This window comes from Oncorhynchus mykiss, chromosome 28, assembly GCF_057628025.1.
Source record: "Oncorhynchus mykiss isolate SJ-2025 chromosome 28, ASM5762802v1, whole genome shotgun sequence".
NCBI classification, from domain to species: Eukaryota; Metazoa; Chordata; class Actinopteri; order Salmoniformes; family Salmonidae; genus Oncorhynchus; species Oncorhynchus mykiss.
The window spans coordinates 3,720,752-3,738,970 of NC_143049.1; the positions used below are offsets into that span (position 1 = coordinate 3,720,752).

The 18,219-nt window shown below is 41.9% G+C and overlaps 1 protein-coding gene and 1 long non-coding RNA gene across 2 annotated transcripts in view; one reads left to right on the forward strand and one right to left on the reverse strand.

The window, feature by feature from the left end:
* LOC149970667 (uncharacterized) overlaps positions 1–10,517 on the reverse strand; it is a 271,764-nt gene extending 261,247 nt beyond the window's left edge. The window contains exons 1-2 of the long non-coding RNA XR_016492960.1: positions 10,379–10,517; positions 9,949–10,010 (exon numbers count right to left, since the gene is read on the reverse strand). This is a non-coding gene — a long non-coding RNA (uncharacterized LOC149970667). The remainder of the gene's footprint in view (positions 1–9,948; positions 10,011–10,378) is intronic.
* Positions 1–18,219, forward strand: part of LOC110508347 (kelch-like protein 24) — a 52,539-nt gene that overhangs the window by 24,129 nt on the left and 10,191 nt on the right. The window contains exon 6 of the mRNA XM_021588796.3: positions 13,827–14,015. Within this exon, the coding sequence (XP_021444471.3) occupies positions 13,827–14,015 (189 nt within the window). The remainder of the gene's footprint in view (positions 1–13,826; positions 14,016–18,219) is intronic.

The window sequence follows — 18,219 nt, forward strand, 5'->3', positions numbered from 1 at the left end:
TAGGAACAGTTCACAAAGGTTAAGAGTTGTATGAAAGATAGCAGTTACTGTCTGCTATGTTTTATAGCTGTGTCAACAGTTCTCATTGTAAAGACCAGTGTCTGGCCCCCTCCTACTCCAAACTGGAACCCGTCTCACCCTGGTATGGTATAGCACAATAACATTACCTCATGTTATCTGGAATGCTCTTTAGGCTTTATTACCCAAAGACATCGTAAATCTCCTCTGTCAGTGCTATCTCATAGAGGCCCATCCTCATTGGAACACACACACACAATACTCTATTCTGTCGATTGTAACAACTATTATAATGTAATACAAGCACTGTAACGTAATCTTTATAACATAATCTTGCAATTTTCCACGACAGTAGTCATTCTAAAGTCATGTTAAACACTATTATTGCAAGTAGGGTTGCAAAGGGTCGGAAACCTTCGGGTAAATTTCAGACATTTTTCCAGGAATTTTCCTTGGGAAGTTAAGCCCGGGAATTTAGCTTAAATTCATCAACAAAGTTAGCTTATAACAGTGACCTTTGTTGTGGGATACACATATTATGTTTCAACTATCCCCAATTTGATGGAATTGAAACCCTCTGCATCACATGTGCAGTGCACTCTTCCATCACATGTACAGCCGATTCTCAAGATCTTGCACACTAATGAGATGCTATTGAGCCCACACTACTACACAGTCTGATCCAAGGACCACATGCTTACTGGTACGTTTTGATTACAATGCCGGGGGGTGGGGGTGAATATATTTTATGACACATTCTTTTTTGTTAACTAGTAAATAGTAGCCTACAGCAAAGTTTGTTTAAGTCATTTCTAACTTGTTAACAATTTCTGCTAGTTAGTTTTTGGTACCATGTGGGTTTTAGCTTGCTTGAGCCTGCTAACTGAGTGTTAATTCACCTGTTTCCATACATGTTTAATTTTAAAACATTTATCTTACAAAGAAGTTGTTTTAATCTAACTGCTTAAATATTTATCTGTACATGGAATATCATTTGTTTTTATTTTTACTTATTTTTTTATACTCTTTACAGGAAAATGCCACAGGCACTATCTGATGTGTGGAGACATTTCACTGCAGCTAATGTAGAAGTAAAAGCTGTGTACATTTGCGAATACTGTGCCAAATCAAATGTGAAGAATGCAACAAAGATGCAGAATCATCTGGCCAAATGCATATAGTTCACTCAGCGCTCACAGAAAGTAACCTCTGACAAAAGTCCCTCTACTTCTATTTGAGGTGAAAATGATGACTCAAGACACCTTATCGATAGCAACAGCTCATGGTCCTCCTGGAATCAGAAGTTTTTTTTTACTCAATGTAGGAACGTAGTCAGAGAAATTCTGATGAATGTCTTGCTCGAGCTGTGTATACACCCCTCCAACCAGACATGCTTTATCTACTCATTTGCTGGATGCAGAGTTCAACAGAGTTCAAATGAAGGTCAAGCAAATCATAGAGAAAGCAGACTGTATTGCAATCATCTCTGATGGGTGGTCGAATGTTCGTGGGCAAAGAATAATTAACTACATCATCTCCACCCTTCAGCCAGTATTCTACAAGAGCACAGACACAAGGGACAACAGACACACCGGTCTCTACATTTCAGATGAGCTGAAGGCAGTCATCAATGACCTTGGACCACAGAAGGTATTTTCACTGGTGACAGACAATGCTGCGAACATGACGGCTGCTTGGTCTAAAGTGGAGGAGTCCCACCCTCACATCACACCCATTGGCTGTGCTGCTCATGCATTGAACCTGCTCCTCAAGGACATCATGGCACTGAAAACAATGGATACACTCTACAAGAGAGCCAAGGAAATGATTAGGTATGTGAAGGGCCATCAAGTTATATCAGCAATCTACCACACCAAGCAAAGTGAGAAGAATAAGAGCACCACATTGAAGCTGCCCAGCAACACCCATTGGGGTGGTGTTGTCATCATGTTTGAAAGTCTCCTGGAGGGGAAGGAGTCTCTCCAAGAAATGGCCATATCACAGTCTGCCGATATGGACAGCCCCATCAAGAGGATCCTCCTGGTTGATGTATTTTGGGAGAGAGTGGTAAGCAGCCTGAAACTCCTGAAACTTATAGCAGTAGCCATTGCACGGATTGGGGGAGACAATGCCATCCTGTCTGATGTTCAGACTCTGTTTTCAGATGTAAGAGAAGAAATCCGTACAGCCCTTCCCACTTCACTGTTGCTCCAAGCAGAGGAAATTGCGGTTCTGAAATGTATCAAAAAGCGTGAAGACTTTTGCCTGAAGCCCATCCACGCCGCAGCGTACGTACATGTTGGACCCCAAGTATGCTGGCATAAGCATCCTGTCTGGTGCAGAGATCAACAAGGCCTTTGGGGTCATCCCTACCGTTTCTCGCCACCTTGGCCTGGATGAGGGTAAGATTCTTGGCGGTCTGGCGAAGTACACTTCCAAACAAGGGCTTTGGGATGGAGATGCAATATGGAAGTCTTGCCAATATATCTCATCAGCCACCTGGTGGAAGGGACTTTGTGGATCTGAGGCTCTTTCCCCTGTTGCCTCCATCTCTCTCCAAATCCCACCAACATCAGCCGCCTCAGAGCGCAACTGGTCCTTGTAAATTGTTTTTTAAATTTCTTTTGGAAGGACTTAATCATTTGCATTTATGTCTAATTATGATAAGGTTTATGTTTCTGTCTCCATATGATGTGGTAAATATATCCAATGCAAAAAAACATCTATATTTAAATTATATTAATATTAATTTGCATATATTTCAGTTAATTCACATATATTCCCGTTAATTGCCCACGGAAAGTTTCCACCTCCTGAATATTCCCCAAAATGAGCAACCCAAATTGCAAGCTACAGCTAAAGTCGGAAGTTTACATACACTTAGGTTGGAGTCATTAAAACTCGTTTTTCAACCACTCCACAAATTTCATGTTAACAAACTATAGTTTTGGCAAGTCAGTTAGGACATCTACTTTGTTCATGACACGAGTAATTTTTCCAACAATTGTTTACAGACAGATTATTTCACTTGTAATTCAATGTATCACAATTCCAGTGGGTCAGAAGTTTACATGCACTAAGTTGACTGTGCCTTTAAACAGCTTGGAAAATTCCAGAAAATAATGTCAATGCTTTAGAAGCTTCTGATAGGCTAACTGACATCATTTGAGTTAATTGGAGGTGTACCTGTGGATTTATTTATTTAAGGCCTACCTTCAAACTCTGTGCCTCTGCTTGACATCATGGGAAAATCAAAAGAAATCAGCCAAGACCTCAGAAAAATAATGTAGACCTCCACGTGTCTGGTTCATCCTTGGGAGCAATTTCCAAATGCCTGACGGTATCACGTTCATCTGTACAAACAATAGTATGCAAGTATAAACACCATGGGACCACGCAGCCGTCATACCACTCAGGAGGAGACGTGTTCTATCTCCTAGAGATGAACATATTTGGTGCGAAAAGTGCAAATCAGTCCCAGAACAACAGCAAAGGACCTTGACTTTTTCCACATTATGTTATTCTAAATTGTATTAAATCGTTTTTTTCCCTCATCAATCTACACACAATACCCCATAATGACAAAAACAGGTTTTTAGAAATGAAAAACTGAAATATGACATTTACGTAAGTATTCAGATTAGACCATTTATAGTCAGTACTTTGTTGAAGCACCTTTGTCAGCGATTACAGCCTCGAGTCTTCTTGAGTATGACGCTACAAGCTGGGCACACATGTATTTGAGAGTTTCTCCCTTTCTTCTCTGTAGATCCTCTCGAGCTCTGTCAGGTTGGATGGGGAGCGTCGCTGTATAACTTTCTTTAGTTCTCTCCAAAGATGTTTGATCGGGTTCAAGTCTGGGCTCTGGCTTGGCCACTCAAGGACATTCAGAGACTTGTCCCAAAGCCACTCCTGCTTTGTCTTGGCTGTGTGCTTAGTGTCATTGTCCTGTTGGAAGGTGAACCTTTGCCCCAGTCTGAGGTCCTGAGTGCTCTGGGGCAGTTTTTCAAACCACATGCTGTTGTCATTTGCATATTCCAGTGAAAGTATGTCAACAGAGATGTCACGGGTATGTGCGTCCGCAAACAGCTGTGTGTGTGTTAGTGCTGAGCGATTATCCGAAATATCAGTTGTTTTTACAGTACCACTTTGAACACCTACTCATTCAAGGGGTTTTCTTAATTTTGTATTATTTTCTAAATTGTAGAATAATAGTGAAGACATCAATACTATGAAGTAACACATATGGAATCATGTAGTAACCAAAAAAGTGTTACACAAATCAAAACATATTTTAAATGTGAGATTCTTCAAAATAGCCACCGTTTGCATTGATGACAGCTTTGCACACTCTTGGCATTCTCTCAACCAACTTCATGAGGAATGATTTTCCAACAGTCTTGAAGGAGTTCCCACATATGCTGAGCACTTGTTGGCTGCTTTTCCTTCACTCTGCGGTCCAACTCACCCCAAACTATCTCAATTGGGAAGCATAGAATCTACTAGAATGTCATTGTAGTAGCATTAAGTAGCATTAAGATTTCCCTTCACTGGAACTAAAGGGCCTAGCCTAAACCATGAAAAACAGCATTAGGCAATTATTCCTCCACCACCAAACTTAACAGTTAGCACTATGCATTGGGGCAGGTAGCGTTCTCCTGGCATCCGTCAAACTTAGTTTCTGCCAGATGGTGAAGCGGGATTCATCATTCCAGAGAACACGATTCCACTACTCCAGAGTCCAATGGCGGCGAACTTTACACTACTCCAGCCATTACGTGCTTCAGCACTCGGCGGTCCCATTTTGTGAGCTTGTGTGGCCTACCATTTGGTGGCTGATCCGTTGTTGCTCCTACATGTTTCCACTTTACAATAACAGCACTTAGATGACCCCGGCAGCTTTAGCAGGGCAGAAATTTTAAAAACTGACTAGTAGGAATGGTGGCATCCTATGACGGTGCCACGTTGAAAGTCATAGAGCTCTACAATACGGGCCATTCTACTGCCAATGTTTCCCTATGGAGATTGTATGGCTGTATGCTTGGTTTTATACATCTGTCAGCAATGGGTTTGACTGAAATAGCCAAATCCACAAATTTTAAGGGGTGTCCACATACCTTTGTGTATATATAGTCCATCTCTACCTGAAAATCCATTATCTAATTGATTGACTGTTGGCATTCAGCAGTCATAAAAGTATACCTTATTTACTTTGAAGAACTACTGAAATTGTGAATTTGTCAGACAGCATAGGCAGCAGCTCTAAAAAGATGAGATGATTACTTGGAATTAAATAATGAAGTCATCAAATATAACAAAATGATATCAAGTTAAAAAATAATAAAAATAGCTGACACTATTCAATATTGTTTCAGATAGAACCTTAGAACTCTACGTTATTAAGTTATTTTTGTGAAACCATTAAAGCCACAATATGTAACTTCTTGGGCGACCCAATCAAATTCACATCGAAAGTTGAGTTATAGATATTTTATTCTCATCAAAAGCAAGTCTAAGAGGGGTAGATCAAATCAAATAGGATTTGCCACATGCGCCAAATACCACAGGTGTAGACATTACAGTGAAATGTTAACTTACCAGCCCTTAACCAACAATGCTTTAAGAAGTTTAAGAAAGTGTTAAGTAATTAAAAAATAAATAAAACTAACAAATAAATATATACAGGGGGTGCTGGTACAGAGTCAATGTGCGGGGGCACTGGTTAGTCGAGGTAATTGAGGTAATATGTACATGTAGGTAGAGTTATTAAAGTGTCTATGCATAGTTAATAAACAGATAGTAGTAGCAGCAGTGGAAAAGGGGGGGGGGGGTAATGCAAATAGTCTGGGTAGACCTTTGATTAGCTGTCTCATGGCTAGGGGGTAGAGGCTGTTAAGAAGCCTTTGGACCTAGACTTGGCGCTCCGGTACAGCTTGCCGTGCGGTAGCAGAGAGAACAGTCTATGACTAGGGTGGTTTCCTCCGACACCGCCTGGAATAGAGGTCCTGGATGGCAGGAAGCTTGGCTCCAGTGATGTACTGGGCCGTATGCACTACCCTCTGTAGTGCCTTGCGGTCGGAGGCCGAGCAGTTGCCATACCAGGCAGTGATGCAACCCACCAGGATGCTCTCGATGGTGTAGAACCTTTTGAGGATCTGTTGACCCATGCCAAATCTTTTCAGTATCCTGAGGGGTAATATGATTTGTCGTGCCCTCTTCACAACTGTCTTAGTGTGTTTAGACCATTCTAGTTTGTTGGTGATGTGGACACCAAGGAACTTGAAGCTCTCAACCTGCTCAACTACATCCCTGTCGATGAGAATGGGGGTTTGCTCAGTCCTCCTTTTCCTGTAGTCCACAATTGTCTCCATTGTCTTGATCATGTTGAGGGAGAGTTTGTTGTCCTGGCACTACACGGCCAGGTCTTTGACCTCCTCCCTATAGGCTGTCTCATCGTTGATGGTGATCAGGCCTTCCACTGTTTTGTCATCGGCATACTTGATGATGGTGTTGGAGTCATGCCTGGACATGCAGTCATGAGTGAACAGGAGGGGATATATACCTAGGTGTCTGGTTAGACTGTACAGTAGGGGACTGAGCATGCACCCCTGAGGGACCCTCGTGTTGAGGAGCAGCGTGGCGGATGTGTTGTTACCTGCTCTTACCACCTGGGTGCGGCCCGCCAGGAAGTCCAGGATCCAGTTGCAGAGGGAGGTGTTTAGTCCCAGGGTCCTTAGCTTAGTGATTAGCTTTGAGGGCACTATGGTGTTGAATGCTGAACTGTAGTCAAGGAATAGCATTCTCACATAGGTGTTGCTTTTGTCCAGGTGGGAAAGGGCAGTGTTCAGTTAAAGAGATTGTATCATTTGTGGATCTGTTGGGGCGGTATGCAAATTGGAGTGGGTCTAGGGTTTCTGGGATAATGTTGTTGATGTGAGCCATGACCAACCTTTCAAAGCACTTCATGGCTACAGACGTGAGTGCTACGGGTCAGTAGTCATTTAGGCAGGTTACCTTAGTGTTCCTAGGGTACAGGGACTATGGTGGTCTGCTTGCAACATGTTGCTATTAGACTCAGTCAGGGACAGGTTTAACATTTCAGTGAAGACACTTGCCATTTGGTCAGCACATGCTCGGAGTTCACGTCCTGGATATCCGTCTGGCCCTGTTTAAAGGTCTTACTCATATCGGCTACGGAGAGCGTGATCACACAGTTGTCCGGAACAGCTGATGCTCTCATGCATTTTTCAGTGTTACTTGCCTCGAAGCCAGCATAGAAGTAATTTAGCTGTTACTGGGCAGTTCGCGGCTATGCTTCCCTTTGTAGTCTGTAATAGTTTGCAAGCCCAGCCACGTCCAACGAGCGTCGGAACCGGTGTAGTACGTTCCAATCATAGTCCTGTATTGAAGCTTTGCCTGTTTGATGGTTCGTCAAAGGGCATAGCGGGATTTCTTATAAGCTTCCGGGTTAGAGTCCCGCTCCTTGGAAGCGGCAGCTCTAGCCATTAGCTCAGTGCGGATGTTGCCTGCAATCCATGGCTTCTGGTTGGGGTACGTACGGTCACTGTGGGGACGACGTAATTGATGCACTTATTGATGAAGCCAGTGACTCATCAATGCCATCGGAAGAATCCCCGGAACATATTCCAGTCTGTGCTAGCAAAAAATTCCTTTAGCTTAGCATCTGCTTCATCTGACCACTTTCTTATTGACCGAGTCACTGTGGCATGTCAAGAAGCTGTTTAAACAGCACGATCATTACACACGTGCACCTTGTGTTGGGACAATAAAAGGCCACTCTAAATGTGAAGACTTGTCATACCACTCAATGCCACAGATGTCTCAAGTTTTAACGGGAGGGTCTTGACCTGACTGCAGTTTGGCATTGTATCCGACTTCAGTGGACAAATGCTCACCTTTGATGGCCACATTGCACGCTGGAGAAGTGTGCTCTTCAGGCAAATGATTGTCACACCAGATACTGACTGGTTTTCTGATCCACACCCATACCTTTTTTTAAGGTATCTATGGCCAACAGATGCATATCAGTATTCCCAATCGACTGATTTCCTTATATGAACTGTAACTCAGTATAATCTATGAAATTGTTGCATGTTGCGTTTTATATTTTTGTTCTGTGTACATACTATATATCTTCTGTGAGTCATATCTGTTGCATTTGTTTAGGGAGATTATGTGAGATGGAGGGGAAACAGGGGTGTTGGTCTGTCCTGTTGTTAGCAGCATGTGGCTCTGCTCTGACTCCTGTGGGTAGTATGGTGCATGGTTTGAACACAAACACACACACATACGAACACATAAAAAATACCTACAGTAGTTATATTTCTCTCTCTCTCTCTATCTCTCTCTCTATCTCTCTATTTATCTATCAATAAATACTTTTTTTCCAGTTTGGAATGTAGGCAGAATTTATGAACTGCCTCAGTTGCTATGCAAATAGCTAGGTGTCCGGTCTGCTTCCCTCTCATTTCTCTTTCCCGCTCTCTGCCTCCTCCCCCATCTCTTTGTCCTTTATTTGTCTCTTGCTTACCTTTCTGTTTCTCTAGAAGTGTCTAGTTCAATTCAATTTTATTTAATGGCTTTTTTGGCATGGGAAACATTTGTTAACACTGCCAAAGCAAGTGAAGTGATACAGTGCAAAAGGTGGCGCTACAAAGTATTAACTTAAGGGGGCTGAATAATTTTGCACGCCCAATTTTTCAGTTTTTGATTTGTTAAAAAAGTTTGAAATATCCAATAAATGTCGTTCCACTTCATGATTGTGTCCCACTTGTTGTTGATTCTTCACAAAAAAATACAGTTTTATATCTTTATGTTTGAAGCCTGAAATGTGGCAAAAGGTCGCAAAGTTCAAGGGGGCCGAATACTTTCGCAAGGCACTGTAATAAACAAAAGTGAAATTAACAATAAAAATTAACAGTAAACATTACACTCACAGAAGTTCCAAAAGAATAAAGACATTTCAAATGTCATATTATGTCTATATACAGTGTTGTAACGATGTGCAAATAGTTAAATTTCAAAAGGGAAAATAAAAATGGATTGTATTTACAATGGTGTTTGTTCTTCACTGGTTGCCTTTTTCTTGTGGCAACAGGTCTCAAATCTTGCTGCTGGGATTGTCACACTGTGGTATTTATCAAAATTGGGTTTGTTTTTCGAATTCTTTGTGGATCTGTCTGATCTGAGGGAAATATGTGTCTCTAATATGGTCATATATTTGGCAGCTCAGTTTCAACCTCATTTTGTGGGCAGTGTTCACATAGCCTGTCTTATTTTGGTAGCCAGGTCTGCCTACGGCAGCCTCTCTCAATAACAAGTCTCTGTGTCTCTTTCCTTTCTTCCTATTTCTCTCTTAATCTCTTAATCTCTACCTCCACCCCCCCTCGTCATCCCTCGCGATCTCCCTCCCTCTCTTCCTCTCTACCTGCTCACCTGCCTATGTAGAAGAGAGGCAGGAACAGCCAAGAGGCAACAGGTTGCATAAGAGACGTGTTGATGTGTTTGTATATCAGTTGAACCAGTCACTGTCTGCTCTGTCTCCCTGGCATCCATACAGATCCTTCAGTTTTTCCTCTACCTTCCTGAATTTATATGCTTTGAACCCATTAACCTTTCTGATCTCCCCATCCCGGATCCGGGATCGTGAATACAGACTCAAGCTCATTACCATAACGCAACGTTAACTATTCATGAAAATCGCAAATTAAATGAAATAAATATGCTAGCTCTCAAGCTTAGCCTTTTGTTAACAACACTGTCATCTCAGATTTTCAAAATATGCTTCTCAACCATTGCAAAACAAGCATTTGTGTAACAGTATTGATGGCTAACGTAGCATTTAGCATTAGCATTCAGCTGGCAACATTTACACAAAAAAACAGAAAAGCATTCAAAAAAATCATTTACCTTTGAAGAACTTCTGATGTTTTCAATGAGGAGACTCTCAGATAGCAAATGTTCAGTTTTTCCTGAAAGATTATTTGTTTAGGACAAATCGCTCCGTTTTCTGCGTCACGTTTAGCTATGAAAAAACCCCTGTATCCAGGATTGTGTAAATCTATCAGCAAGCTCATTAGCATAACACAACGTTAACTATTTATGAAAATCGCAAATGAAATGAAATAAATATGCCATCTCTCAAGCTTAGCCTTTTGTAAACAACACTGTCATCTCAGATTTTCAAAATATGCTTCTCAACCATAGGAAAACAATCATTTGTGTAAAAGTAGCTAGCTAGAGTTAGCATTTCGCGTTAGCATTTAGCGTTAGCATTAGCGTTAGCATCCAGCACGCAACATTAACAAAAACATAAAAGCCTTCAAATAAAATCATTTACCTTTGAAGAACTTCTGATGTTTTCAATGAGGATACTCTCAGTTAGATAGCAGATGCTCAGTTTTTCCAAAAAGATTCCTTGTGTATTAGAAATAGCTCCGTTTTATACATCACATTTGGCTACCAAAAAAAATCCATAAATTCAGTCCTCAAAACGCAAACTTTTTTCCAAATGAACTCCATAATATCGACTGAAAACATGGCAAACGTTGTTTAGAATCAATCATCAAGGTGTTTTTCACATATCTCTTCATTGATACATCGTTCTTGGACACATGCTTTCTCCCCTGAATCAAATGGTAAAGTAGAAGCAGCTGGCAATTGCGCACCGAATTCGACGCAGGACACCAGGCGGACACTTGGAAAATGTAGTCTCTTATGGTCAATCTTCCAATGATATGCCTACAAATACGTCACAATGCTGCTAAGACCTTGGGCGAACGACAGAAAGTGTAGGCTCATTCGTTGCGCAATCACAGCCATGTAAGGAGAGAATGGAAAACAGAGCTTCAGAAATTCTGCTAATTCCTGGGTGATGCATCATCTTGGTTTCGCCTGTAGAATGAGTTCTGGGGCACTTACAGACAAAATCTTTGCAGATTCTGAAACTTCAGAGTGTTTTCTTTCCAAAACTGTCAAGAATATGCATAGTCGAGCATCTTTTCGTGACAAAATATCACGCTTAAAACGGGAACGTTTTTTATCCAAAAATGAAATAGCGCCCCTAGAGCTCTAACTGGTTAACATCAACCACCAGGGAGGGGACTGTCACGTTTTAGTCAAATACTACATGGAAAATCTTATTTACCATTGACAATTCTTTCTATTCAGCAGTTCAAAAAGAACAGTTTTGAAATGTGTATTTTTTGCTATTGAATTAAATGGTAGTTAAAATGACTAAATGGTGAGCCCATCATTATCTGATGTATTGTTGACTAAACAATGTTCTCATGCTATTTCACGGAAAACTGCGATTATACATGAATGACTCGGGTGAAAGATATGTGAAACCCAATGAATTCGCATTCAAAGGTTCTGAACATGAAATGAGTTTAAATCAGCCATCCACTCCAGACCGGAATTTGGAAATTGGATGTATGTGTGAATGTGCATGTGCGCGTGCGTGCGTACGTGGTGTAGTGTGATTGAGTTGAAGAGCTTATCTGATGTGATTACTGTCTGCTATGTCTTTCATATATTACCTGTGACACACACACAAATAGGAGGGTTATGGTGCCAGTTGTAATAAAGTCATAAATAGTTGGTTTCTCAAATGACTGCCTCGCCTGGTTCACCAACTACTCTCAGACAGAGTTTAGTGTGTCAAATCGGAGGGCCTGTTGTCCGGACCTCTGGAAGTCTATGGGGGTGCCACAGGGTTCAATTCTCGGGCCGACTCTTTTCTCTGTATACATCAATGATGCCGCTCTTGCTGCTGGTGATTCTCTGATCCACCTCTACGCAGACGACACCATTCTGTATACTTCTGTCCCTTCTTTGGACACTGTGTTAACTAACCTCCAGACGAGCTTCAATGCCATACAACTCTCCTTCCGTGGCCTCCAACTGCTCTTAAATGCAAGTAAAACTAAATGCATGCTTTTCAACCGATCACTGCCTGCATCTGCCCCCCGTCTAGCATCACTACTCTGGACGGTTCTGACTTAGAATATGTGGACAACTACAAATACCTAGGTGTCTGGTTAGACTGTAAACTCTCGTTCCAGACTCACATTAAGCATCTCCAATCCAAAATTAAATCTAGAATCAGCTTTCTGTTTCGCAACAAAGCATCCTTCACTCATGCTGCCAAACATACCCTCGTAAAACTGACTATCCTTGACTTTGGCGATATCATTTACAAAAAAGCCTCCACACTCTACTCAGCAAATTGGATGCAGTCTATCACAGTGCCATGCGTTTTGTTACCAAAGCCCCATATACTACCCACCACTACGACCTGTATGCTCTCGTTGGCTGGCTCTCATTGGCTGGCCCTCGCTTCATATTCTTCGCCAAACCCACTGGCTCCAGGTCATCTATAAGTCTTTGCTAGGTAAAGCCCAGCCTTATCTTAGCTCACTGGTCACCATAGCAGCACCCACCCGTAGCACGCGCTCCAGCAGGAATATTTCACTGGTCATCCCCAAAGCCATTTCCTCCTCTGGCCGCCTTTCCTTCCAGTTCTATGCTGCCAATGACTGGAACGAAATGCAAAAATCACTGAAGTTGGAGACCCATATCTCCCTCACTAACTTTAAGCATCAGCTGTCAGAGCAGCTTATAGATCATTGCACCGGGACATAGCCTATCTGTAAATAGCCCACCCAACTACCTCATCCCCATACTGTTATTTATTTTGTTGTGCCTTTGCACCCTAGTATCTTTACTTGCACATTCATCTTCTGCACATCTATCACACATCTATCACACATTACCTCCCTAATCTTACTTAATTTGCACACATTGTATATAGACTTTTCTATTGTGTTATTGGACGGTACGTTTGTTTATTCCATGTGTAACTCTGTGTTGTTGTTGATGTCGCTGTCGCTCGCACTGCTTTGCTCTATCTTGGTCTGGTCGCAGTTGTAAATGAGAACTTGTTCTCAACTGGCCTACCTGGTTAAATAAAGGTGACATTTATTTTTTAATTTTTTTAAGCATGAATTAGGTCATCTTATACCGTTTACTGGATTGACTGGTTCTACCTCAAGAGGCAGGAACTGGTATACACACATGGAACAGTGGCTTCTTGTAAACAAACCTGTCTCTATGCCACAGACAATGGCACTGTGCGTGCATGGATGCGTGTGTTCGTATGTGTCATTCAGTACCAGTAACCAAACAAGTGTTAAACAAACAACAAGTGTCAAAATATATGATATATTTGAGATTCCTCAAAGTAGCCATCCTTTGCCTTGTTGCACACTCTTGTCATTCTCTCAACCAGCTTCATGAGGTAGTCACCTGGAATGCATTTCACTGAAGGTCAATTAACTTATAACAAGGCACACATGTTAATTGAAATGCGTTCCAGGTGACTACCTCATGAAGCTGGTTGAGAGAATGCCGAGAGTGTGCAAAGCTGTAATCAAGGCAAAGGGTAGCTATTTGAAGAATCTCAAATATAAAATATGTTTTGATTTGTTTAACACTTTTTTGGTTACTGCGTGATTCCATATGCGTTTATTCATAGTTCTGATGTCTTCACTATTATTCTACAATGTAGAAAATAGTCAAATAAAGAAAAACCCTTGAATGAGTAGGTGTGTCCAAACTTTTGACTGGTGCTGTATATGCAGTGCTTAGGCAGGATTTTGTGTGTGCACAGGTTGAGCACTCTTGGCAGGGGAATTCTTACCAGAGGTGTTTGTGCATTGTAGCCAATGCAAACGCTAATCAATATTGTTCTAACCACTGTGATTATATGTGTGTTCTCTGTACAGGTCTATGCAGTGGGAGGGTATGACGGTCAGAGTCGTCTGAGCAGTGTGGAGTGCTATGACTCCTTCTCTAACCGCTGGACAGAGGTGGCTCCCATGAAGGAGGCGGTCAGTTCTCCGGCCGTGTCCAGCTGTGCTGGGAAGCTCTTTGTCATCGGGGGAGGGCCCGATGACAACACTTGCTCTGATAAGGTGGGTAGACCCATAGGGTACACCATACACATGGATAACTGGCTAAGATGCACCTTAAACTTTCGTAGATACACCACACACGTTAGATAATCATGGATAATATGAAAGGTTTGATACACACCATACCTTTTAGATATCAACCTAAATCCCAGTAATGAATGAATGTTGTTAACTTACCTTTACTGTCTTTATTTGTCATTCAAGAGAAAATTCTTTACACAGTTCATAACAGTTACGCTTATACAGTACATCAACAACCCTCTGTCTCCACCACCACTATCACCACCCCTCCCCTTGTGCATTCATAACAGTAAACAGGGAATCTGATTTTGGAATCAAGTACTTGTGAGATTTGCGCCTACGCTACACCTCGGTCCAATAACACTGTCTAATAACCCAGACTGACATTACAACACAAGGGTTGAATAAGGTGGAGGTTTATTCAGATCAAGTACAGCGAGTGATACCAGAGTCAGATGAGTCATACCATGTTTTCCATGTTAAAATAGGCAATATTTTAATGAGGTTTAATGAGACACCTTTTATAGTTCATCAGTTGTCATTGGAGGTGTTGTGACATCAGACAGAGAGCAATATCACCACACCTCCCCATAGTTGGAGGGAGGACGGAGGACTAGGGAATGGCCCTATAGCTGGATGGAGGACTAGGCAAGGTATATCACCATACCTCCCCATAGTTGGAGGGAGGACGGAGGACTAGGGAATGGCCCTATAGCTGGATGGAGGACTAGGCAAGGTATATCACCACACCTCCCCATAGTTGGAGAGAGGACGGGGTCTTGGGAATGGCCCTATAGCTGGAGGGAGGATGGAGGACGAGGCAAGGTACATCACCACACCTACCTATAGCTAGATGGAGGACTAGTGAAGGGCCAAGACTACAGTGGTGGTCATAATGGATCAAATCCAATCAAAATGTTTTGGTCACATACACATTGTTAGCAGAAATGCTTGTTATTCTAGTTCCGACAGTGCAGTAATATCTAACAAGTCATCTAAAAATTCCCCAACAACTAACTAATACACACAAATTTAAAGTGGTGAATGAGAATATGTACATGTAAGTATGTGGATGAGCGATGGCCAAGCAGCATAGGCAAAGTGCAATAGATGGTATAAAATACAGTATATACAGTTGAAGTCGGAAGTTTACATACACTAAGGTGGGAGTCATTAAAACTTGTTTTTCAACCACTCCACAAATTTCTTGTTAACAAACTATAGTTTTGGGAAGTCGGTTAGGACATCTACTTTGTGCATGACAGAATAAATGTTTTCAACAATTGTTTGCAGACAGATTATTTCACTTATAATTCACTGTATCACAATTCCAGTGGGTCAGAAGTTTACATAAACTAAGTTGACTGTGCCTTTAAACAGCTTGGAAAATTCCAGAAAATGTCATGGCTTTAGAAGTTTCTGATAGGCTAGTGACATCATTAGAGTCAATTGGAGGTGTACCTGTGGATATATTTCAAGGCCTACCTTCAAACTCTGTGCCTCTTTGCTTTACATCATGGGAAAATCAAAAGAAATCAGCCAAGACCTCAGAAAAATAATGTAGACCTCCACGTGTCTGGTTCATCCTTGGGAGCAATTTCATCCTTGGGAGCAATGTTTCCTCATTGGGAGAAATTTCCAAATTTCTGATGGTACCACGTTCATCTGTACAAACAATAGTATGCAAGTATAAACACCATGGGACCACGCAGCCGTCATACCGCTCAGGAAGGAGACGTGTTCGGTCTCCTAGAGATGAACGTATTTGATGCGAAAAGTTTAAATCAATCCCAGAACAACAGCAAAGGACCTTGTGAAGATGCTGGAGGAAACAGGTACAAAAGTATCTACATCCACAGTAAAAACGAGTCCTATATAGACATAAGCTGAAAGGCCACTCAGCAAGGAAGAAGCCACTGCTCCAAAACCGCCATAAAAAAAGCCAGACTACGGTTTGCCACTGCACATAGGGACAACGATCATACTTTTTGGAGAAATGTCCTCTGGTCTGATGAAACAAAAATAGAACTGTTTGGCCATAATGACCATCGTTATGTTTGGGGTAGGCTTGCCAGCCGAAGAACACCATCCCAACCATAAAGCACGGGGGTGGCAGCATCATGTTGTGAGGGTGCTTTGCTGCAGGAGGGCCTGGTGCTCTTCACAAATAGATGGCTTCATGAGGTAGGAAAATGGCAAATTTTGTGGATATATTGAAGCAACATCTCAAGACATCAGTCAGGAAGTTAAAGCTTGTGGTGGCAAATGGGTCTTCCAAATGGACAATGACCCAAAGCATACTTCCAAAGTTGTGGAAAAATGGATTATGGACAACAAAGTCAAGCTATTGGAATGGCCACCACAAAGCCCTGACCTCAATCCCATAGAACATTTGTGGGCAGAACTGGAAGAGCGTGTGCGAGCAAGTAGGCCTACAAACCTGACTCCGTTACACCAGCTCTGTCAGGAGGAATGGGCCAAAATTCACCCAACGTATTGTGGGAAGCTTGTGGAAGGCTACCCAAAATGTTTGACCCAAGTTAAACAATTTAAAGGCAATGCTACCAAATACTAATTGAGTGTATGTAAACTTCTGACCCACTTGGAATGTGATGAAAAAAATAAAAACTGAAATAAATCATTCTCTCTACAATTATTCTGACATTTCACATTCTTAATATAAAGTGGTGATCCTAACTGACTTAAAACAGGGAATTTTTACTAGGATTAAATGTCCGGAATTGTGAAATACTGAGTTTAAATGTATTTGGCTTAGGTGTATGTAAGCTTCCGACTTCAACTGTACATTTGATATGGGTAATGTAAGATATGTAAACATTATTAAAGTGGAATCATTTAAATTGGAATTGTTTAAAGTGACTAGTGATCCATTTATTAAAGTGTCCAAGGATTGGGTCTCAATGTAGGCAGCAGCCTGTCTGAGTTAGTGATTGCTGTTAAGCAGTCTGGTGGCCTTGAAATAGAAGCTGTTTTTCAGTCTCTCGGTCCCAGCTTTGATGCACCTGTACTGACCTCGCCTTCTGGATGATAGCGGTGTGAACAGGCAGTGGCTCGGGTGGTTGTTGTCCTTGATGATCTTTTTGGCCTTCCTGTGACATCGGGTGGTGTAGGTGTCATGGAGGGCAGGTAGTTTGCCCCCGGTGATGCGTTGTGCAGACCTCTGGAGACCCTCTGGAGAGCCTTGCAGTTGAGAGCGGTGCAGTTGCCGTACCAGGCTGTGATTCAGCCCGACAGGATGCTCTCGATTGTGCATCTGTAGAAGTTTGTCAGGGTTTTGGGTGACAAGTCACATTTCTTCAGCCTCCTTAGGTTGAAGAGGCGCTGTTGAGCCTTCTTCACCACACTGTCTGTGTGGGTGGACCATTTCAATTTGTCTGTGATGTGTACACCCAGGAACTTAAAACTTTCCACCTTCTCCACTGCTGTCTCTTCCATGTGGATAGTGGAGTGCTTCCTCTGCTGTTTCCTGAAGTCCCCGATCATCTCCTTTGTTTTGACGATGTTTAGTGAGCACAGAATACAGTGAAGTTAAACAATATTAGTGATATTATGTCTTGAATATTCCCCATTTTAGCCTATACTATTAGAAATGTGTGGGGCGTTATTTAAAGGAGAAGCTTTAAGTTTGAGGACACACAAAGACTGAAAGTATTGGTGGCAGGCATTTGCCAGAGGATAAAGATATGAGTGAAATTAGAGCCTTAGAAGTTAGTCAATACAGAATAGTATGGTTTGAGAGACTGTTAAATTAGACAGTAGTCTTGAACATACACTTTTACTGTATATCAAATTTACAGAGAGCAGACAGGGCTTTCCACAGACATGCAGGATGCTGTGTTTATCTACTGTAAGGAACACCCCCTATGGAGACTGCAGACAGCCTTTGTTGGTTAGGTGGCTGGAGCCCGGATGTAAACTGAACTCAAAATCTAGGACAATCATATCTCCTGGAATTAGATTGGCAGTAGGGTTTCTCTATTCTCTTCTTTGAACAACTGGTGGTGTCTGATACATGCACACAGACAACAACGGCTGCAGTGTCTCTGTCTCTGAAGCGGTCTCAGGTAGCACAGGGATCACACTTGGGCTGGGTTCTAATTGTTGAATAGCTTTATATCTCATTATCCTGTGTATTCCCAGAAAACATGTCCACATTGGCACA